Below are 24,066 nucleotides of genomic sequence, written 5' to 3'. Positions count from 1 at the left end.
TTTCCTCCTATCACTCCCTCCCACAGAGTTCTCACTGTCTTGTGGTTTCACCTATATATATTGATTCCCAACTTTTATCTCCACCTTGGACCTCTTTCCTGAAATCCAGACTTATTAGATCTGACTGTCTGTTTGACATCTTCATTTGGATGTCTAAAAGACTGAATAACTCAACATCTCCAAACCAGAGCTGCTGGTATTCATTCCTAACAAACCCATTCTTTTTGCAGTTTTCACCAACTTAATTCGTGGGCACTCCATCTTCCAGTTGCTCATGTCAGAAATTCTGGCATCTTCCTCGACTGCTCTCTCATATTCCATAGCCAGTGCTCCGGTAAACCCATCTTCTCTACTTTTGAAATTCGTCCAGAATCCGAGTACTTCCCATTACTTCCCTTGCTGTCATCCTAGTTCAGGCCCCCGTATTATTGCAGTAGCTTCTTTACAGATGTCCTGTGTCTGCCATCATTCCCCTACAGTCAGATGATCCTTCCGAGGTCTAAGTCAGATTATGTCACTTCTCTCCCTGAAGCCTTCTGGTGGCTGGCCGTTGCACTTAGGGTAGACGTCAGATCCTCGCAGTGATTTCTGAGGAAGGCCCTCTGGCATCTGGCACGGGTTCCAGCTCCTAGCCTACCTTCCTGTGCACACTCAGCTCTCTCCTGGTGGGAATCCTCTGAACCACTCCAACATTCCTGACACTCGGCTGCCTCAGAGCCTCTGCGCCTGGTGTTCTCAATGCCTTATAGGCCCTGCTCCAGACACCTCTGTGCTTTCCTTCTTCACTTACTCAAGCTCTTTTCACAGTTGTCACCTTCTCAGTGAGACACTGATCACTCTATCTGCCCCTCTTCTCTCACCCCTCAGTCCAATCAAGGGGAGAAGAAACAACAAGAATTTCATATTTTACTTTTATTGGGACTTCAGGCAACAAATATGAATGACTTCAAAAGAGTAGTTGGCAAATAAAGGAGAAAGCCACTAAAGGTACAGACGACACCGGAAGACCATACTGCAATCAGATCTACAGCTCTCGGATAATTGCTTGATTCTCTCCAGAGACTTTCACTCTTTCATTCACTGCCATTACCAGTGAATGAATTAAATCACTGCTTTTGTTCAGATGGTGTCACTAGTGTTTCTATTGTAATCTTAATACATGCAACTTTTAAAAAGTTCACTTTTGAACCTTCCCTTCTTTTTCTGTTTAAATTGTATATGGAACTTCCATGGTGATCCACTGGCTAAGACTCCATTCTCCCAATGCAGGGGGACCGGCTTCCATCTCTGGTCAGGGAACTAGATCCATGTGCCTCAACTAAGACCTGGCACAGCCAAATAAATAAATATTAAAAAAACAACATGTATTTCTAACATCCTAGATATTCTACCTATTTATTTTATTTATTGTCTGTCTTCTCCGCTGTAAGGTATGTTTTTGTTTGCTGTGATATTCCCTCATCATAAGAAGGTGCCCCATAAATAATTGTTAAATTAATAGATTATATTGCATAGCCTCTTAATTTCTTTTGTTTATCCTTTCTTCTTACAACCCCCTTACAGTCTCCCCTTATGTTGGCATCATTGCAGCTTTCTAATCGTGCTTCCTCTCAGTTTCATTAAACACAAACCTGCTAAGAGTTTTCACCTTAAATACATTTTATTATGGTTCTTTCTGCTTTAGAATTGGCTGAAACTCCCCATTCTTTCTTATTTTGAATCTGCTCTCCTTAATACTTTGCAAAGTATTTATTACTTTACAGTAGTAGCTCCATCTCTCTGCCCTTCCCACGTCTAATTATGGTTACCTTCTGCTAAACGCATGGCAGTCTGCATGTTGTCACCTTGACGGTCTCGCCTGTTTCTTGCCTCTGTGGTGAGTCCCCGTCCTTCAGCCCCAAACTATTTGGCTCACTTCCGTCAAAATGTAACTGAAAATTTCTTGCCAGGAAGTCTTCTGTGATATAATGAAATAATTTTTACAGTATTAAGTTATGTTTAATGTTTTCCAAAATATGTTTTTCATGGAGATCAGCATACATGCTTTATTATCAATATATATACTGACTCACATTTTATCTTTTATAAATACATTTGTGAGGTAAAACTTTATTGAGGTTAATAGGAGGTTATAATGGATCTGGGCTTCCCAGGTGGCACTCGTGGTAAAAACCCACCTGCCAATGTAGGAGACATAAGAGACTTGGGCTTGATCCCTGGGAAGCTCCCCTGGAGGGGGGCATGGAAACTCACTCCAGTTTTCTTGCCTGGAGAACCCCCATGGACAGAGGAGCCTGGCGGGCTACAGCCCTTGGGGTCAGAAAAGTCGGACACGACTGAAGTGCCTTAGCACGCATGCACATAGTGGATTATACCTGCTTATTAATATTTTAAGCAAAACAAATCTTACTAATGATTACAGAGTGATTTTTATTGAACTTACGTTAACATTTTTATTTTCTTACTTTAGGTATCATTGCCCAGTGCCCAAGATCTTTTATGTTCAGCTGACTGTAGGAAATAATGAATTTTTTGGGGAAGGGAAGACTCGACAAGCCGCTAGACACAATGCCGCGATGAAAGCCCTTCAAGCACTGCAGAATGAACCTATTCCAGAAAAATCAGCTCAGGTGGGTCACTGTGGCATGTGGCAGCCTATTTCTAATAGCTGCCCAGGGAGATGACTGAGAAGACAAAGAAATGCTTCTTTACAAATAGAGGAAGTCTCTGCTAGTAGAAGGGAACACTGGATCGGCTGTGGCGGCGCTTCAGTTCACCTGTGTGCTCGGTTAGACTCTTGTGTTTTGTTGGGATGGCCTTGCCTTCGAGCACTTTGGCTTAGCCTTCCCAGGCAAGGCAGGATTTGGGAATGTGAGCAAGGATGAGAAATAACATTCATTTACTTTGCATTGAGTGCTGTGTTTTATTGAGCATGGATTACATTGTGTTAATTGACCTAGAATCAAGGAGTTTCAAGTGGAGGAGATATTTATGGATTTTTTTAGTCCTACTTTATTTTACCAATAAGTTTATTTGAAGCTGATATTCAGTAATTTCACTCATTCCCGTGGTTTCAGCTGCATTCTCTGTTGACTTCAAAATGGTATCTCTAGTTCACCAGTGTCTAATAAGTCCCCTTCTTATTGAGTTCTCCACTTAGTTTTTGAAGCTAGAGGTCCAGCCTTTAGTTTGCCCTTCCTCAAGCCTGTTGTCCCTCCCCCTTTGCGATTTTTCTTAGTTAATGGCTGACTTAGTATTTTTGTCCTTGTACACTCTCATCATGACTCTTATGTTTGCTTCTGTCTTTCCACTAAGTCCTAAGCTTCTTGACAGCAAGAATACTGTCTCTTGATCTCTTTAAGGCTTACATGGTGTTCAGCATGTGTAAGGCTCCAGAAGTAAGTGTTAAATAGGTGCAGAGCCAGACGCAGAGCTCCAGCATCCTGGTTTGCATCCTATACTGTTTCTGCAACTTAGTCTTCATAGAAGACTAAATATCACACACTGGTGAAGATACTGTGTGTGTATGTGTGTGTGTGTGTGTGTGAGAGAGAGAGAGAGAGAGAAAGAGAGAGATGGAGGTCTGTAAGGAAAACTAGGTCTGGGGATATCTACATCAGATTAGTGTTTGGTTGAGTAAAAGATTTCCACACTCAGCATTTATCCTTCTACTTTGAGGGGAAAAAACTTAAAACCAAATCATAAGAAGCCTCTCAGCAAAGCCCTTGACTGCAGTGGTTCCATGGGAATCCACAGGATCCAGTCTCTGGTTTCCTGTGATGTGTAAGATAGGTTCTCTTGGTTGTTCAGTACATGTAAAGTTTGTTACAAAGTGAAGATTCAATGTTGTCCTATTTTTTTGTGATTTAGAATTGCGAATCAGGAAAAGAAATGGATGATGACAAAGATGCAAATAAGTCTGAGATCAGCTTAGTGTTTGAAATTGCTCTGAAGAGAAATATGCCCGTCAGTTTTGAGGTATGTGTTCAGCAGAGATCTCCCATTTTTTTCCCTCCTTGCTCCTCATTGTTTTAAGCAAACAAAATTGACAAATAAAATTTTAGCATCCTGAAAGAACTAATGTTCTCCCTTCTGTTTGAGCTGTCTATCATGAAATGATGCAGGCCCTAAGAAAACAGAGCTTACAATATCATGAAGTCTTCCTGATCTCTTTGGCTTTGTATTCAGCCATTTGTTTCATCATAAAATTTATTTTCCAAATTTAAGATAATTTGTAGTAACCTATAAGATTTGGCATTTTGATAAGGTCACATTGAAAATATTCAATATATAATTAATGTTTAGTCACATGTATATATTAATATTTAATTTCTTTTAAATTTATGGAGGCCAAAATATAAATTTAACCTTTTAACTTTACATTTAACCTTTACTGATAAGTCACTAAGACATAATTAAGCAGTTCTCTAGTTTAAAACTGGATAACTATGTCATAAAATATTTGTAAAATTATGTGGCATTTAAAAAAGGAAAAAATATTAAATTGTTACAATACCTCCTTTATTAAGAGGTCACTAACTTTGCAACTCAAGTATTTAGAAAATAGGCAAAACCCAGGAATAAGCTGAAACAGTTGAGGAATATTTTCCTTCAAATTATGTTCTGTTCACCTATTGGAAAGCTCTCACGCTTTACTCACTGGCAGGATCTACTCACCTCAACTGAGAGCCTGTTTTCTTTCTCAAACATAATTCTATTAAAAGTTGTGTTACCTGATTTCTCAGCCCATAGCACATTAAAGGCAGCAAAATGAAGAAGGCAGGAAGAGAATGTACCTGAGGGCCTATCGGTCCCAGCAAGAAATGATAGGGAAAATATGGAAAACCTGTCAAAAGAAATTGCATTTAACTTGAAAGTCTTTGGAAGATGGGGCCTTCTGAATGCTAGACGAACAGGAACAGTTTTAAAAGTGGTAGATGTCCTTAGAGGCCTCAGATGTCCTTAGTGTAGAATATTTCATGTTCATAATAGTGATCTAACATGAGCAGTAAGAGTTTGAGTATTTAGTCAGTAAAATATATATGTATATTTTTTAATTGAGAAAGATGTCCATCAAAGTGGTTAAACAGCTTTGGTGTTTCAATCTGTAAGCTTAAATTACTTGGAAAGTATGCTTATCGTAAATTCCTTTATCCTCAACAGTACTGGATTATTGAGATATTGTATCTTTTTTTCACTGGTATCCAATATTAGAAGGTAAAATTTTAATATAATGGTCAATGCTAAGCTATTTAAATAGGCTATTTTTTTAATAGGTTGGGCTTTTGACGGACATGATGAAGTTTTGAGCACTCAGGCTTTGGAAGGCATTTTGCTTCCCAAAACTGACATAGTTTAAAAAGAGCATGTTAAATACAGGATTTAGGAACATTCATAGCTGACAGATGCATAATCCATTACTCTAGAAAGCTAGGTATTTTTATGGCAAATCTACTTATCTATTTAAGACCATGTTACAGAGAGTAAATATTCCTTATTGTAAGACAGCCTTTGAGGTCTCCATCAAAAATAGGTGATTTTTTCATCTTTCACCTCTTTGTGAGAGGCTTCCACATGCAAGATGCTTCATAAGTTATAGAACTCCAGTGAGACATACTCCTTGTGCTCGAGTAACTTATTCTCACAGAGGAGAAAGTTAGATATGTATGTGGTAATGATTTTATGATCTTAATTTTCTGTCCCATAAGAATCAGGGCAACCATAATTGCCTTTTTTAAGCTAGTAAAACACAATTTTGACCATGAATTGAATATGTTTATTTAGATTTCTGTTTTTTCCAATTTAATTCATTAAGCATCAGAAGTATAAATGAAGAGTCTCTGTATAATGAGTTCATAATAGCTTTATTGAAGAAATCCATCATTTTGGCATAATTCTTAATAATTTCAATTTTGATTTTTATATGAACATTAAGAAAGATTCATGCCATAAAAACCCATCTTAAGTCCCTGTATTGAATCTTTTACTTATATTTAATAGGTTATTAAAGAAAGTGGACCACCACACATGAAAAGCTTTGTGACCCGGGTGTCAGTGGGAGAGTTCTCCGCTGAAGGAGAGGGAAATAGCAAAAAACTCTCCAAGAAGCGTGCTGCAACCACTGTGCTACAGGAGCTTAAGAAACTTCCACCTCTGCCTGTGGTTGAAAAGCCAAAACTATTTTTTAAAAAACGCCCTAAAACAATAGTAAAGGTAAGTGTATGCTTGTGAATGTTATACTATATATATAATATATATATATATATATATATATATTTATTATAGTGTGTGCATGCTAAGTTGCTTCAGTTGTATCCGACTCTTTACAACCCTATGGACCGTAGCCTGCCAGGCTCCTTGATCCATGGGATTCTCCAGGCAAGAATACTGGAGTGGATTGCCATATTCTCCTCCAGGGGATTTTCCCCTAGTAACTCTAGCCAGAAGTTTTTCCATAGGGCAGGCACCTAAGCCCATGGGTTATAAGCAGAATCAGGGTTGGACATGTGTCTGTAAGTGAATAGTAATTCTGTTTTGCTTTTAGACACTTTTGTATACTTGGGTTCGTTCATGAAATAATAATACCTTGCATATTGATAGTATTTTTATGGTTTAAAAAATACTTTCTTAGTCATGAGCACCTTTGGTAAAATTCTCATCACGATGAAGGCAGATGTTGCCCCTCATTTTACGAATAAGAGTTTATGAAACACGTTCAAAGAACTTGCTTGCTTGTGTTCGCCTATCTCGGGTGGCAGCCTGAACTGCAGATCTGTAATCGAGCATTCTTTGGGCAGTCTGCACTGCCGTGTGGCAACTTCCCAAGACTTGAGGACATGGTGATAGGATGCGGAGTAATAGTCATGTGAGGAACACCGCCGCAGCGGCAGACGGCGCATAGAAAGCACTTGTGTGCCCGATGCGGCTCCAGTGCTTCATGTGCTGTCTCACATTTAATCCACAGAGCAGCCCTCAGGCTTCCCTGCTGGCTCAGTTGGTAAAGAATCCACCTGCAATGCCGGAGACCTGGGTTCGATCCCTGGGCTGGGAAGATCCCCTGGAGGAGGGCATGGCAACCCATTCCAGTATTCTTACCTGGAGAATCCCCATGGACAGAGGAGCCTGGCGGGCCACAGTCCACGGAGTCGCAGAGAGTCGGACACAACTGAGCGACTGAGCACACCTAGGAGGTCATGGGGTGGTTTGGTTTCTGTTCTCTCAGGCATGAGCGCCTCTTCAGAGAAGAATGTAGAGCCACACGGCTCTTCAGGATGTTGTGATTCTCTTTTATGGAATCAGATTTTACGTTCATTAATAAAAAAAAAAATTAAGGCGCAGTTCAGAGGAATGAGATGGATCCGTACTTAGCACAGGACAGTGCCCGCAAACGCTCAGTGTGTGTGACGTGAATGAAGTGAAAGGTCTGCTTCCCGGAGAAAGACTTAAACTGTCCGCACACCAGCGGCCAGCTCAGCCTCACCTGTTCAGCAGACTTCTTCAGAGCAGGCTCAAGGAGGACAGAAGTAAAGTACATTTTATCTTTGTTGGATTTCTCGTTTAGATCATACAGCGGAACAATTGAAGTATTTCTGTAGGTTTTGTACTTTTGTAGCTTTGCTTAATTTAAAAATACATGCATATATATTTACGTAAATAACTACATAAACAACTACATAAATACTTGTTCTTTTTAATGAATAATGTCATTATTCACCGAGATACTGTAGGTTATGCATTTCCTGAAGTAGCATTCTACATCCTATCGCAAGGTAGACTAAAAATAAATGCCAGATAGATCCACTCATCATGAATTATAGTGGTTTTGAGGACTGGCTTTCATTTATATGCTGGGAGCAGGATACAGCTTTTTAGAAAATGGTCAGTAGAATCAGAAAATGACTTGGAGTGTGAACCCTTGTAACCTGAGCAAGTTACCTAGCTTTTCTCATCTTTCATTTCTCTATTTATACAGTAGGAATATTAATTGAACATACTTCACAGGATTGTTACATGTTCCTTGAGATGATACATAGAATGCATTAGTTATTATTATTAAATATGTATTAACAGTAGAAATACTAAGTACTCAATAAATATTTGTTGCTTGTTGTTTAGTCCGACTCTGTGACCCATGGACTGTAGCCTGCCAGGCTTGTCTGTCCATGGGATTTCCTGGCAAGAATACTAGAGTGGGTTGCCATTTCCTCCTCCAGGCCACCTTCCCGACCTAGGGATTGAACCCACGACTCCTGCCTGGCAGGTGGATTCTTTACCACAGAGCCACCTGGGAGACCCATTCAATAAATACTAGCTTTTGTTATTTTGTATCTCATTCTGTCTGTTCACATTTTATATGTATATGAATGTATCCATGGTCTGTTTTCCTAAATTCTTTTGTATATAAAATCTACATATATCTTCGCCATAGTGGAAGAACAGTGCTCTACAGTACTGCAAAACTAGTCACATTAACTTCCACCTAATCTATTAAACTAAATATAATCTCAAATTAAGAATAACCAACCTTTAGTCTAAAAAAGATCTATCATTTTTATAGTAGACTATAACTCCTGTTACTTTTAACTATAGCCATTAAAAGCAAGAATATTGTTGAAATGTTATTTCCGAAAGAGAGAAACATTTTGAACTTTAAAAATGATTTTTTGCTACTACCTCTATTATATATGCATTTTACTGCAGAGTTTTCTTCTTGTCCACCATTCAGATCTCAGCTTACACTTGACTTCCTCAGGGAAGCCTTCTCTGGTTCTCCCTGACTCCCACATTCATTTAGCCCCCTGCATTTTTTCTCACATACATCACACTTGGAATTACTTGTATCATATCTGTCTTATGTTAAAGTCTATAGATATTCTCTGAAATGTAAGGTTATTTTGAGAAAGCAACATGGATACAATGAGTTGAAATCTAGGTTAATTTTGAGTACGATCAGACTGGGCCAGTAAGTGGATCACCTTGGATAGTATCTTGGTTTTCAATATTTTAGTCACTTCCTTAAATGTCTTTTACATCTAGGTTATACCATTCCTTGTTATGCAATAGAAACAGAGAAGATATCTGTTGACGATTTACCTTGATTTTATTTAGAATAATGAAGCTATCACATTGTCTCATTTGAACCTCTTAACCACTCTGAGATGTAGATATTATCTTCATTTTAAAGATGAGGTTCTTGGTGTTTAAGAAACTTCCCTCAGATCACAGAGCAGAGTCAGGTTTCGGGTCCAGTCACGTCTGATACCAGTGCCAGTTTGAAACTGGTTGGTTGTGAGCTCCTTTAGGATTTTAATTTACTCTACAGAGTTAGCTTGTTAAAATGTAAGACTACCTGATGGTGTCTTTGAATTTATATTCTCAATTTTAATGTAATTTTCTTCTACAAGGTAAGGCCTCAGAGAAGGTTATCTGCTGTTGGAGATAAAAGTTTTCTGGATAAGATTATCCTTACTGGTTTGTTGTTGTTATTATTACTGCTGAATGTGATTTTGGCGTTGTGTCTAAGAAATCGTTACCTAACCAAACCAGAAAAATTTCTTCTGTATTTTCTTTATGAAGTTTTAGATATTACATTTAAGCCTATGAGCCATTTTGGGTTAATTTTTGTGTGATATGTGGATTGAAATTTATTTCTACACGTGAATATCCAGTTGTTCCAGTACCATTGGTTGAAAGGCTACTCTTTCTCCACTGAATGGCGTTTGCACTGTTGTTGGCTGTGTGTGTATGGATCTATTTTGGGTTGCCGTTCTGTTTCATTGATTTCTTTCTCTATCTTTATGCCAGTACCACACATAGTGTCTTTTTTTTTTTTTTGGCTGTGTCAGATCTTAGTTGCAGCACACTGAATCTTTGTTGCATCATGCGACATCTTTTGTTGCAGTGCGTGAACTCTGGCTGTGGTGCACAGGCTTAGTTGCCCTGTGACATATGGGATATTAGTTCCCGGACCAGGGATTGAACCTGCATCCTCTGCAGTGCAAGGCAGACTGTTAACCACTGGGCAACCAGGAAGTCCTGGTACCACACATACTGTCCTGATTATTATAGCTTTATAATAAATCTTGAAATCAGGTATTTGGATGCCTCCAACTTTGTTCTTTTTTTCAAGGTGTTTTGATTATTCTTCCTTTGCATTTCCATGTGAATTTTAAACACTGGCTTATTAATTATTACCTAAATAGAGCATGCTGGGGTTTTGATTGGGATTGCAGAGAATTGGTAGATCAGTTAGAAGACAATTGACCTTTTAAAAATATTGGGTCTGTTGCTCCATTAACGTGTGTCTGTCCACCTATTGAGACCTTATTTAATTTCACCAGTGTTTTTTAGTTTTAATGGAGTGTATATAAATTATATCATACTTTATATATACTTCTGTGCTTGTTCTTGCCACTTAACATTTTTTTTTTCTTAAATTCATTCATCTTGATGCAGGTAGCAGTACTTAAATCTTAATTTTCACTGCTGCATGCCTCTTCACTGTGTGAACATGCCATAAGGTTATTTCTAGTTTTTCTTTTTTGCTATTTTAAATAATGCAGTGGATATTCCTGTACAAATGAACTAGCACATTTGGGCAACAGTTTTTTAGATGAATAGACTACTGAGGAATGGGTCATGGGTTTTACTAGACATTGACAAATTGTTTCCCAATTTATATTAGGACCAGCACTGTATAAGTTTTTGTTACTCCCCATCTTCACCAGTTGACATTGTCAGACTTCTTAATTTTTACTAAATTGATAAGTGTGAAATAGTACCTCACTATGGTTTTAATATGCATTTTGAATCTTAATGAGATGAATTATCCTTTTTATATGTTTTTTCTTCTGTTAAATATCTGTTCCTCTCATTTGCTCAATTTTTTTAGATTGTCGTTTTATTAATAATTTTTAGAAGTTTTAAAATAAATATTTTGGATACTGGATACATCTTTTTTTAGTTAAATATATTGCAAATATCTCTTCTCAGTTCATAGCTTGTCTTCTTTCTTTTTGGTGTTTTTTGACGAATATAAGTTGTGAAACTACTCCTACCGTATTAAAGAGTTTAAAAGGATAGTTGACCCAACTTACCAATAATACCTGTGAGCCCTAAATCCTCTAGAAACCCTACTTTCAGATTCACTTTTATGATTTTCCTTTATAAACTGTCTTGTCACAGTTTTGACTCCAGTCACAGTTTTGGGGTGCAGGGGAGGAGGTGAGAACCATGGTTTCCTTAAGGATCTAGTAAGAAGTTTTACAAGCACGTTTCATATTTTGAAATTTTTTTCTTCAATTAATTTTTAGGCTGGACCAGAATATGGTCAAGGAATGAACCCCATTAGCCGCCTGGCTCAGATTCAACAGGCCAAAAAGGAAAAGGAGCCAGATTACGTTTTGCTTTCAGAAAGAGGAATGCCTCGACGTCGGGAATTTGTGATGCAGGTATGTCTCACTTTTATATTAAAAGATTTTTTTTTTAAACTACTGAAAACATTTAGAAATCCTGAGGCTAGAATAGAGGTATGGTGGGAAGGAAGACTAAGAGTTAATAGTAGAAGATAAAACTGTTTGCACTCAAAGTGTTCATTCCCTCCAGATCCATCTACCAACTTGGTTGGAACATTCAAGTGTCAAGGACATGTCAGATTGGAGAGTGTGAGGTTTCAAAGGGACCATGAGCTCACCCAGAGTTCATCATTGAGAATGCCTATCTCTAACTTAATGTGTTGCAGTTTGCAGCTGGAGTATGTTAAGTACTGGGAATAAAAGACAGATGGAATTAGAAACAAAATTTAGAAGGATGGAGGTAGTAGGTGAAACAGGGCCAAGAGCATGAGCTTTAAAGGTCATTAGAGAAATCGAGAAAAGAGGGCTAGCTGGCTGCCTAACTTTGGTGAGCACAGAGGGGCTCTGAGTTGCTGAGAGATTTAAGTGCTGCTTTGTACAGCCTGGAAACTTGAAGAGTGGTTGCTGGTGTATTGATCTAGGGGTGGGGACTGGGAGTGAGGTAGAATGCCTAAAATGCCCTTCTTTTTAAATCCTACCTATCCATCTTTATTTATCAACTCAAGTCTCAGTATCTTAGAAACCTTTCATTTTTATTATGAAAATTTCAAGCATATCCAAAGATGGATGGATATGTTTAATAGTATACAATAAAGGACAGTATAATGAAAGAGCATAATGGCCTCTTGGGGACTATGCCCATCATCCAAAAACAACAGTGAAGATTTCTGCTGTGCTTGCTTGGCTATCAATTTTTCCTTCTTCTCTTCCTCCCTCCTTCCTTTCCTTCTTCTCCTGAAGTTTTCTAAAGCTAATTTCTAACCACATGTCATTTTAGCCTATAAGCTTAGTGTGTGACTCTAAAACACATGGAAAGTTTTTTACTTTTTCTTACATTAGGTGTGGTTCATTAGAATCCTCTAGCACCCAGTCTATATTAAATTCTCTTTGTGGTCCCAACTATTTTTGTTAGTTTTTGGCTTCCCTGGTAGCTCAGCTGGTAAAGAATCAGCCTGCAATTCAGGAGACCCCAGTTCGATTGCTGGGTGGCCAGGGGAATGGCTACCCACTCCAGTATTCTTGCCTGGAGAACTCCATGAACAGAGGAGCCTGGCAGGCTAGAGTCCGACACTACTGAGCGACAACAGGGTTGTCAAAGAAGCTTTTCCAGTCAAACCTGTGGATCTCACATTTAATATAACCCAGTTACAATCAACAGATATTAATTAAGTGCTGACCATGTGGCAGACATCTAGACTCAAACATAATATCTCATGTTGACTAGCTTCTTGTGCATGTCTAAATTTTACCTTCTTTCCTAATTTATAACCCCCATGTTTCTTTATCTCACAGTACCCAATATGGTGGTATGTATATAGTAGGATCTTATAAACCCATGAGGTATATCTGTTGCCTGCCTGCCTGCCTGACTGAGAGCTAGTATGTTTGACTTTTTGTTGGAGATATAAACTTACGTTGTAGTTACAAGTAAACCATGGTTGTTAACTTAGATGTCCAAAGAGGAGGGATTCTACTGTGGTTATTAAACACATGGTTTTCTAGATGTCATTAGAACCCAGAGCAATGTTGTTCTAGTATTTTTTACTTTGTAAAGTATGTGCACCATTTTTCTTTTTACATTCTTAACTTTGAGGAATTCTAGAAAGTATTTTTTGAACTCCAAAACTTAAGGGAATAAAGATCCACCACCCCCGCCACCCACACACATTTTAGACCTGTGTTACAAATAAAAACTGGCTTTGACTTTATTAAACAATTCCTTTCCTGTGGAATATACCGAATACCCACTTTGAAAGAGGAATTTAAAATATCTTAGGCCAGCTTCCATTTTATGGGTATTCATAAACATTCTAGTCAAACAAGAACATTTGGCTGTGCTTTTAAAAATTTCACACTGAATTCATATTGTTTTTTCCTTCTTCTGAAAGCCCCAGTGGATTCAATACAGTGTTGCTGTAACTTCATCAAAGTAAAGGGTTTTGTATAAACCGCTTGAACAGTGTTATCACTTTTTATAATGGAATCATTATTATTGAACATGGAAGTAAACGATCTAAAGATACTATGCTCATATTTGTCTATCACCAGAAAAACCCCACAAATAAATGTGTGTTATAAAATGGATGTTGTTACTTGTATTGATTACTAGGTAAAGGAAAATTTCCAATGACACTATTTGGCCATTTAGGTCCAGAGCAAATTTTTTCTTTTTTTGGAAAGGGGTATTTTAATTTTTCAAAGAGAAAATAATGATAATTAAATTGTGTATCAGCACATTTTATTATTATATATCATATGATGTTAATTTTTCTACCTACCTGTGATTAAGATCTCAGATTTTTTTTTTTTAAGATTTCAAGTTTTAAAAAATATATATTAAGGGAATTTCATTAATTTTATTTGTGACTCAGTGGAAGATAGTTAAGTTTCTGGTAAATGCCATTTTACCAAACTTCTTGTTAGTTTTTTGAAGACTTCATTAATGAATTAATTTATTATTATTATTATTAGAAAAAAATAGTATCTTGAATTTTTGTCAGGGAGGGGACTGCACTGTATGGCATGTGGGATCGTAGTTCCCTGACCAGGGATCAAACCCATGCTCCACATTGTGGTAGTGCAGAGTCTTAACCACTGGACAACCAGTGAAGTCCAGAGGATTTAAGTTAAATGATTTGTTTAAAGACAAAAATCTAGTCATCATAAATTTATTGCATAGTAAAATAATTGAGCTTCTTTGCAGAAAAATTTACATTTTAATGTAAAAATCTTACAGTAGTCATAAATCTTGGAAGCTTTCTAGGAAGATGACTTTTGGAGGTTTACTTACATGCTTTGTTGTTGTTTAGTCATTAAGTCATGTGTGACTGTTTTGCAACCTCATGGACTATAGCCCACCAGACTCCTTTGTCCATGGGATTTTCCAGGCAAAAATACTGGAGTGGGTTGCCATTTCCTTCTCTAGGGGATCTTCATGAACCAGGGATTGAAGCTGTGGCTCCTGCATTGGCAGGTGGATTCTTTATACCACTCAGCCACCATGGAAGCCCATTTACATGCTTACTGACTTTTATAATGCAGTGAATTTTTTTTTTTTCAGTGATCACTTTAAGTGCTGGCAGGGAACCAAAGTCCTTTAGCACAGTGGTCTTTTTCAGTTCTAACAAATAACTCTGGGGTAACCAGCTACTCACAAGCTATTGAACCATGGGACTATAAAAGCTCATGTTAAGCAAGGGTTGGGTGAATAGGAAAAATGAATCTGGAAGCACTTGTTCTGGAAGTAAGTCTTCGGGTGTCAAAGTAGGTCAGACAGAAAGCCAGCAGACTCAGACCTAAAATGAATGCTGTGATGGGAACCCCCTGGCCCAAGAACAGGAACCTAGAGGCAGAGGGCCTCAGGCTTGGGCAGTAACAGATTTAAAGATGAGGCAGCTGAAATTTTGAATGAGAATGAGAAGAGGTATATAGCTTATGAAAACTGTTGAAACATTTTTTGCTGCTCCATTATCTTTCACTGCCATTTACTTTGGCAAGTCTTATGACCCTCAGAGCAGTAGCAGAAGCTTCTGGCATAGCCGGCTTCATCTTTCTAGCTTCAAGTTTTCTAGGAACAACACAGGGTCTTGTGAAGCCACGGAACAAACCAAGCACTGGAAAAAACAAGCAGGTAGCAGAGGCTGGCTCTAGCCAAGGACTTAAAGACTTTGCGTATAGGGCCTGCTGTTTGCGTCAGGAGCAGGCCAGCAGATACGGAAGGTGGTGCATATTCACTCAACTCCAAGTACTAGATCAGTGCTTCTAAGTGGGGTCCGTAAGACTACTGTTGATTTGTTATAATGTGGTTTCAGCAGAAAAAGCAAAATGAAATGTTTCAAAAACATTGCACAGATTTGAACTACAAAATTTCTGATAGCTGTTAAGAGATCCTTTTAAAAATTTTTGTAAAATTTATTTATTTTTAATTGAAGAATAATTGCTTTACAGTAGTATGTTGGTTTCTGCCAAACATCAACATGAATCGACCACAGGTTTAGCTCTGTGCCCTCCCACTTGAACACCCCTGCTACCTCCCTCCCCATCCCATCCCTCTGGGTTGTCACAGAGCCCAGTCTGAGTTCCCTGAGTCATCCAGCAAATTCCCGTTGGCTGTCTATCTTACATGTGTTAGTGTATGTTTCCATATTGCTGTCTCCATACATCCCACCCTCTCCTTCCTTCCCCCACCCCAGCCCTGTTTTTAAGTCTGTTCTCTATGTCTGTGTCTCCATTGCTGCTCTGCAAATAGGTTCATCAGTGCCATCTTTCTAGATCCTATGAAAGGGAAAAGTCGCTCAGTCGTATCCGACTCTTTGCGACCCCATGGAATGTAGTCCACCAGGCTCCTCCATCCATGGAATTTTCTAGGCACAAGTACTGGAGTGGGTTGCCATTTCCTTCTCCAGGGCCTCTTCCCGACCCGGGGATCAAAGCCGGGTCTCCTGCATTGTGGACGGGCAGATGCTTTACCATCTGAGCCACAGGTAGCGATCTAGATCCTATATATATGTGTTAATATATGATATTTGTTTTTCTCTTTCTGATTTACTTCACTCTGTATAATAGGCTCTAGGTTCATCCACCTCCTTAGGACTGACTGAAATGCGTTCCTTTTTGTGACTGAGTAACATGAATGAACATTGAATTTTCGCAAATGCCCTTGTTCAATTTATGTGGGCAATCATATGATTTGTCTCCTTAACTGATTAATATAGCAGATAACATTGATTGATTTTGTTTGAATTCTGAATGTTAGACCTACCTTACATTTTTGAAATAAACTTAACTTAGTCATTATTTTTCTTTTTTTCCCCATTGCTTTGTTCAGTGTACTATTACATGGTTTAAACTAGCATTTATGTTCGTGAATGAAACTGGTCTTTAAATTTTTTCCTGTTGGATTTTGAAACCAAAGTGATGCTTCACTGAATAATGGGGGACGGATTCCTCTTTTTTTTTTTTTTTATTCTTGGATGCATTTTTGTAAGGGTAGCATTATTCTTCCTTAAATATTGGGTAGAACTTGCTAGAAAAACAGAAGTTTTTGTTGTGAAAAAGTTTTTAATTGTGGTTTTAACTTCTTTTGTAGTTATAGATTTATATACTTAGGAGTTTATTCTGTGCCAGTTTTGGAAATTGTATAGAAAAATTTCCATTTTATTTAAATATTAAAAAATGTTAGCTGAATTATTCAGTATCCCTTATTATTTTGTAATGCTACAGAAGGTTCATACTCTCCCATCTTCATTCTTAATTGTGTCTTCTCTTGTTTTTTCCTGATCAGTCTTACCTTTGGTTTATCACTGTATTAGTCTTTTCAGGGAACCAACTTTTGGCTTTTTGAACTTCTCTGTTTTACTTTGTTTTATATTTCCTAAATTTTTGCTCTTGTTTTTAATGTTCTGTTTCTTTGGATTTATTTTACTGTTGGTAACTACTTGAGATGAATGGTTAGCTCATTACTCTTCTGCCTTTCTCTAAGCTTTTGTGGCTTATATATTTTCTTCTACACCCTCTTTAACTGCATCTTTCAAGTTTTGACATATTGTATTTCCATTATTACTTATTTAAAATATTTCCAGTGAGATGTCTTCTTTGCCCATAGATTATTTAGATTACATTGTTTAATTTCCAAAATTGTGATTATCTTCTTGTCTGCGCCTTCTATCACTTACTGAGAACAATCTGTAAAAGTAAATCCCACTTTCACTGTGTATTTTCTATTTCTTCATTTAATTTTTTCCTTTTTTGTTTTCTGATTTAATTTTTATATTTGTATTATCTCAGCATATACATGACTGAAAAATCATTACCCAGCTCAGGAAATGTACATGTGGATATAAGATGGCTGATGTATATTTAAATACGTAGATGTACATACATGTATGCGTCTTGTTCACAAAAGAGAACTGTGGGATAGTCCTAATGATAAAAAGCTACCGTTTATTGAGCAATTATGCTATAATATACACCGTAGTTTACATACATTTTCTTGTTTAATTTTCAAAGTAACTCTGTTAGGCCATTGTATTACCCCTCTTTTACGAATGAAAAAACTGGGGCTTAGAGATATTAAATAATTTGAATCAGTTTACGGGAAATAATGGAATTGGATTTCATACCCAAATCTGACTCAGAAGTCTTTGTTTTTAACCACAGTATTATATTAATCTTTATATGTTCTCTTCAGAAACTATTTGATATAATCCTTTGTAAGCTATATACTTTTTTAAATTTTTTTTTTTTTGATTAAAGACTTTTTATTGATATATAGTTGATGTACAATAGTATATGTTACAAGGGTACAGTATAATAATTTATAATTTTAAAGGTTATACTCCATTTATAGTTACTATAAAGTATTGGCTATATTGTCTTTGCTGTATAGTATATCCTTATAGCTTATTTTATGTATAATAGTTTGTACCTCTTAATCCCCTGCCCCTATAGTGCCCCTCCCTGCATCCCTCTCACCACTGGTAACCACTAGTTTGTTTTCTATATCTGTAAGTCTGTTTCTCTTTTTTTATATTTACTAGTTTGTTGTATTTTTAGATTCCACGTAAAAGTGACATCATATAGTATTTGTATTTCTTTGAATTATTTCAGTTAGCATAATATCCTTCAAGTTCATCCATGTTGTTTCAGATGGCAAAATTTTGTTCTTTTTATGACTGCATAGTATTCCACTGTGTATATAATTACCACATCTTCTTTATCCATTCATCTGTTGATGGATGCTGAAGTTGTGTCTTATCTTGGCAGTTGTAAACAATGCTGCTATGAACGTTTAGGTGTGTGTATCTTTTTGAATTAGTGTTTTTGGTGTTTTTAGATATATACCCAGGTATGGAATTGCTGGGACATATGGTAGTTCTATTTTTTTTTTAATGATTTTCACTTGAATATAGTTGTTTTACAGTATTGTATTAGTTTCAAGTGTACAGCAAAATGAATCAGTTATACATATACATGTTGTTGTTTAGTCGCTAGGTTTTGTCTGACTCTTCTGCGACCCCATGGACTATAGACAGCAGGCTTCTCTGTCCATGGGATTCTCCAGGCAAGAATACTGGAGTGGTTTGCCATTTCCTTCTCCAGGGGATCTTCCTGACACAGGGATCAAACCTGCGTTTGCTACATTGCAGGCAGATTCTTCACCACTGAGCCACCTGGGAAGCATACATATATATATATTTACTCTTTTTAAGGTTCTTTTCCTATATAGGTCATTACGATTATTGAGTCGAGTTCCCTGTGTTATATAATAGGTCCTCACTAGTTACCCGTTTTATGTATAGTAGTGTATATATCTCTATTCCATTCTCCCAGTTTATCCCTCCCCCCATTCTGTTTTTAGTTGTTTGGAGAAACTGCCACATTGTGTTCCATAGTGACCGCACCAATTTGCATTCTCACCAGCAGTGTACTATGGTTCCCTTTTGTCCCCATCCTTGCTGGCATTAGTTATTTGTGATATTTTTGATGATAGCCATTCTGACAGGTTTGAGGTAATATCTCATTGTTTTTTTTGATTTGCATTTCCCTCATGATTAGCAGTGCTGAGCATCTTTTCATGTGCCTGTGGATCATCTCCATATCCTCTTTGGAGAAATGGGTATTCAGGTTTTCTGCACATTTTAACATTATTTTAAATGGCAGCAATGTGAATTTTATCCTTTTCAGTTTATTAATTAAAGTGAAGAATACTAAATGTAGTCATAATCAACTCTCTACAATGTGAATTTTGTTTTTCTGCTTATATAAATAAGTTTATTGTTTAAAAATCAAGGAATATAGAAATATTTAAGGAAATAAAAATGTTCTAAGACTCTGTTGGTTGGATCGCATCACCGACTTGATGGACATGAGTTTGAGCAAGCTTCAGGAGTTGGTGATGGACAGGGAAGCCTGGCGTGCTGCAGTTTATAGGGTTGCAAAGAGTTGGACGTGACTGAGCGACTGAACTGAAGATTCTGTCATCCTGATATAACCCCCATTGACATTTTGAGGACCAGATTTCCATACTTTTCTCTGTGTGTGCATTCATATATATATATATACACACACATATATATCTATATATAAAGGGGATCTTAATTGCTATTTTATTATGGACTGAACTTTATATTCTTGAATGCTAGAGAGCAGAACACATTGCTTTGTGATGTTAATGTTTGTTTCCAAAGCAGCTGTCATTACACTTCTTACTTTATTCTTACCAGGTCAAGGTAGGCAATGAAGTTGCTACTGGAACAGGACCTAATAAAAAGATAGCCAAAAAAAATGCTGCAGAAGCTATGCTGTTACAGCTTGGTTATAAAGCGTCCACTAGTCTTCAAGATCAGCTTGACAAGGTGAGAGTTAAATTTACATGCTTAAGTTCTGTCCTGTCAGAATAAAAAAATAGTGGGCAAATTCTGTTCCAGTGTTCCTTGACTCTTAGTACTGTCTTACCTAGTGTAAAGTAGATGTCAAATTTTAACTTTTCCAAGTTGGTACTCTTATCTTCATATCTTTAAAGATACAGATTCTCCTGGTACAAAATAACCACTGTTTAGGGGTCATGATAAAATATTACAATCTTACAATTAGAAAATATTAAAAATCTGCTGTATAATTGTATATGTTTTATATAATATTAATACGAGTATAGTAAGTGTTACCTTCCTGACTAATGATTTTTGCCTTATATACCCAGTTTTTTAATTTGTGCTTTTTAAGAATGGAGGTTGTTAGCCTTTATTTCTGGAATACAGCTGAAAACCCTAGAAATAAAGATCCTGAGTTATCCCTTTAGGGCAGGAGCTATATAGGACAGACACTCTATAAACTGATTTTTCTATTTACTTTAAATTAAAGGTAAACTCAGAGGGTGTTTATTTTCTGCCAAGACTTGTGTTCATGGTCCCCTATTTCTTCTGCAGCAGGTAATGACATCATTAACACCTGCCTCTATTGCAAGAGAAGCTGAGAACCCTGAATTCAGGACTTGGCAGTTAACTTGGCAGGACCTGACTTCATTTCACTTTGTATTCAATTATCATTTTCTCTATACATATTCAGAACTTATTTTTATTAAGCATTTCATTTGTATGAACATCCCCAAAACAAGCTTAGTAATTATTTTTGTCATAAACAATACAGTTTTTTCCATGCCATTTTCTCACACACGGATTCTATCTCAGGGATATTTTCAGTTTCTGCAGGAACACCTTTGTGGAGTTTGGAGTAAAAATGAAATTATCTATTAAAAAAATACATAGATACACTTTTTAAGGTGCTGTAAATATCTAGGCAGTTATTTTGAGTGATTAAAAATTATTTATCTGTGTGATATCACTGGAGATTTCAGTTCTGTTTTTATAACCTGGCTATTGAATGTGTTTTCTTCTTTTAAAAGTATTTGTAACATGAAACCTAACACGTGTTCAAGTTTCTGTAGTTCTTATATTGTGTATATGTTGTTTTAACTTAACACATTTATATTGACTTAAAACTGGTGGTTTATAAAAATATGTCAGAATAAATCTCCTTGTAGACCTTTATTTGTAAGTTAAGTGAAAATAAAACAGAACAAAACATCAGCATTAATTTCATTAATTAGAAAAATATATTTTTGCATACCCACTGTGTTATTAGTTAGGGTTCTCCAGAGGAATAGGGTCCCACAGGGAGGAGTGTGTTTGTGTGTGTGTGTGTGTGTGTGTGTGTGTGTGTGTATGTATTACACCGAGACTTATTTTAAGGAATCGGCCCATGAAGTTTTGGATGCTTGGCTACTCCAGAATTTTCTGGGGATGCCAGCAGGCTGGAGACTCAGGAAGGAGCTACAGAGTCTGGAGGCCATTGACTGGCAAGCTGCCTCTCGTTCCAGGGAAGGTCAGCCTTTGCCTAGCCAGGCCTTCAACTGACAACGCCCACCCACATTCTAGAGAGCCATTTTTTTTTACTCTTTAGAGTTCAGTGACTTAAATGTAAATCTCTTCCAAAACACCCTCACAGAAACACCCAGAATAACGTTTGACCAAATATCTGAGTACCTAGCCCAGAGAAGTTGACACATAAAATTAATCATCACACCCACTAAATACCAGACACTTAAAACTGAAGAGAAGATGACTGGAATTTGGTCCCCACACTCACGAAACTGACCAGTAAGTGTTAGGGATGAGGGGCTTATTACATCACGTAACAAAAGTTACAGTATAATTAAAATTCTAGATATGTGAAGATGAGTCTGGAAAGTCAAGAGTAGCTGAGATGACTATTTTTATGTGAAGTAATGTGCTTTTGAATTATTGAGATTTGAGCTTGAAAGTGGCATGATCTAGTTTGCTTTCTACATAGGACAGTCCTATAAGTAATGTAGTGAATGGATATGGGCAGGACAGGACTGAAGGCAGGGAGGCCAGTGCTAGCAGAATTGTTCAGGTGAAAGATACTGAGGGTCTGAACTAGGGCAGTGGTGTAGAGAGGAGAGGGGAGAGACAGCAGCCATGCTTCTTAAGTGTATGTGTTAAGATTTCAGTAGCAGGTAACATGCATGGAGGATACAGAAAGGGGGAGGAAGAATACCTGTAAAAGAGAGTAGCCAGAGACTTTAAGGAAAAGGTGCCTGGTACTTCCTTGGTGGTCCAGTGTTTAGGACTTGGTGCTTTCACTGGCCTGGCCCCGGGTTCATTCCTTGGTCAGGGAACCAAGATTCCCACAAGCCACATGGCATGGGCAAAAAAAAAAAAGTGGTAGCTGTATGCTGCAAAGATCAAGTAAGAGGAGTTAGTTAATACCTTTATTTGTCAATAAGATCTTTTGAGAATGTGACAAAAGCAATTATAAAAATAAATCTTTAAAAATAGCTTTTAAAAAGTTAGCTTTTTAAAAAAATAATCAAGATATGTACATAGTTGAGTGGTGATGGTGGTGGTGGTTTAGTTGCCAAGTTGTTTCTGACTCTTGCGACCCCATAGTCTATAGCCTGCCATGCTCCTCTGTCCATGGAAGAGTTTAAAGTGCAAAAGAGTGAACAGTGAAGAAAAAATTAGCCTCACTTTACCCTGAGACCCTCAGACTGGGTCTCTTCCTAAAGGTATCTCCCATGTTTAGTTAATGTTTGTACAACATTTAGAATAGTGTCTGAATATAGTGAATCTTGTATAAGGATTAAAAAAAAAGATAAATGTCCTTACAGAGATATTCTGTATGTATGCACTAATATATCTCCACTTTAAAAACATTAAGATTTAGTGAATTGCAGCTTAATGAATTTTGACAAGTGTGTGTGTATGACCACCATCACAATTAAGATTTATAACATTACTCTTACCCCAGTTTCTTAATGCGATTTTATAGTAAATGTCTTTCCTTTTCCTCAGCCCCTGACAAGCACTGATCTGATTTCTGTCTCTACAGTTTTGCCTTTTCCAGAATGTTGAATAAATTGAATGGTACATTATGTAACCGTTTGTGTCAACCCTTATTGTTGAGATTCATCCATGTTGATGCATTTGTCATTTGTTCATCTTTTTTATTGTTTGTTATTGTTTTATTCTTTTTTTTTTTTTTTTACTGATTCAATATTTTTATAGATTATACTCCATTAAAAGTTATTATAAAAATGGCTGTAATTCCCTGTTCTGTACATTATACCTTGTTGCTTATCTATTTTTTTTTTTTAATTTTTTTATTAGTTGGAGGCTAATTGCTTCACAACATTTCAGTGGGTTTTGTCATACATTGATATGAATCAGCCATAGATTTACACCTATTCCCCATCCCGATCCCCCCTCTTCACCAACATTTAGGCTTTCAGTTTGAGGCTACTGTAAATAAAGTGGTTATAAACATTCATGTACAAATCTTGATTGTATATATTCTCTAATATAGCCTATTAGGTACATATTCATATAATAGCTGCACATGCCACTTTATTAGAAACTGAAGATGTTTTCCAGAGAGGTTGTACCATTTTGCATTTCCACAAGCAATGTTTGCGATTTCTGCTTACTCGACATCTTCTCTAGCTCTTGGTATTGTTGGTTTTTCTAGCTTTGATGATGCTATTAGGTGTTTAATGTTGTTTTATTGGATTTCATTTCCATTTTCCCTAGTTAATAATGCTGATTAGTTCATCATATATTTATTTACCACTCGTATCTCTTCTTTGAAGTATCTGTTCAAAAATTTTGTCTTTTAAAAAATTGTATGATTTACTTTCTTATTATTGAGTTGTAAAAGTTCTTTATATGTTTTGGATGCCAGTGCCTTATCAGATAAAGGATTCCTGTCTCTCACTTTCTGTCTTCTCTTCTCCTTTTTTACACATATTGTCCAGTTGTCCAAACACCATTTGTTTAAAAGATTAATGTCTTTTCCAAAATTGAGTTCCTTAGATCTTTGTTGAAAATGAGTTGACCACTTTTGTGTGGGTCTGTTTCTAGATTTTCTGTTCTGTTAATTTGTATGTCTATTCTTCAACTGTACAACTGTATAT

General features: G+C 36.9%; 1 protein-coding gene across 14 annotated transcripts in view; it reads left to right on the top strand.

Annotated features, from left to right (window-relative positions):
* STAU2 (staufen double-stranded RNA binding protein 2) overlaps positions 1 to 24,066 on the top strand; it is a 299,958-nt gene that overhangs the window by 101,846 nt on the left and 174,046 nt on the right. For all 14 annotated transcript variants that reach the window (XM_043879211.1, XM_043879208.1, XM_043879203.1 and 11 more), the window contains 5 exons: positions 2,471 to 2,630; positions 3,871 to 3,978; positions 6,001 to 6,213; positions 11,313 to 11,450; positions 19,799 to 19,930. In XM_043879211.1, coding sequence (XP_043735146.1) covers positions 2,471 to 2,630; positions 3,871 to 3,978; positions 6,001 to 6,213; positions 11,313 to 11,450; positions 19,799 to 19,930 — 751 coding nt within the window. The remainder of the gene's footprint in view (positions 1 to 2,470; positions 2,631 to 3,870; positions 3,979 to 6,000; positions 6,214 to 11,312; positions 11,451 to 19,798; positions 19,931 to 24,066) is intronic.

Source organism: Cervus elaphus, chromosome 21 (genome assembly GCF_910594005.1).
Source record: "Cervus elaphus chromosome 21, mCerEla1.1, whole genome shotgun sequence".
NCBI classification, from domain to species: Eukaryota; Metazoa; Chordata; class Mammalia; order Artiodactyla; family Cervidae; genus Cervus; species Cervus elaphus.
This window is presented reverse-complemented; position numbering and strand designations above follow the sequence as displayed.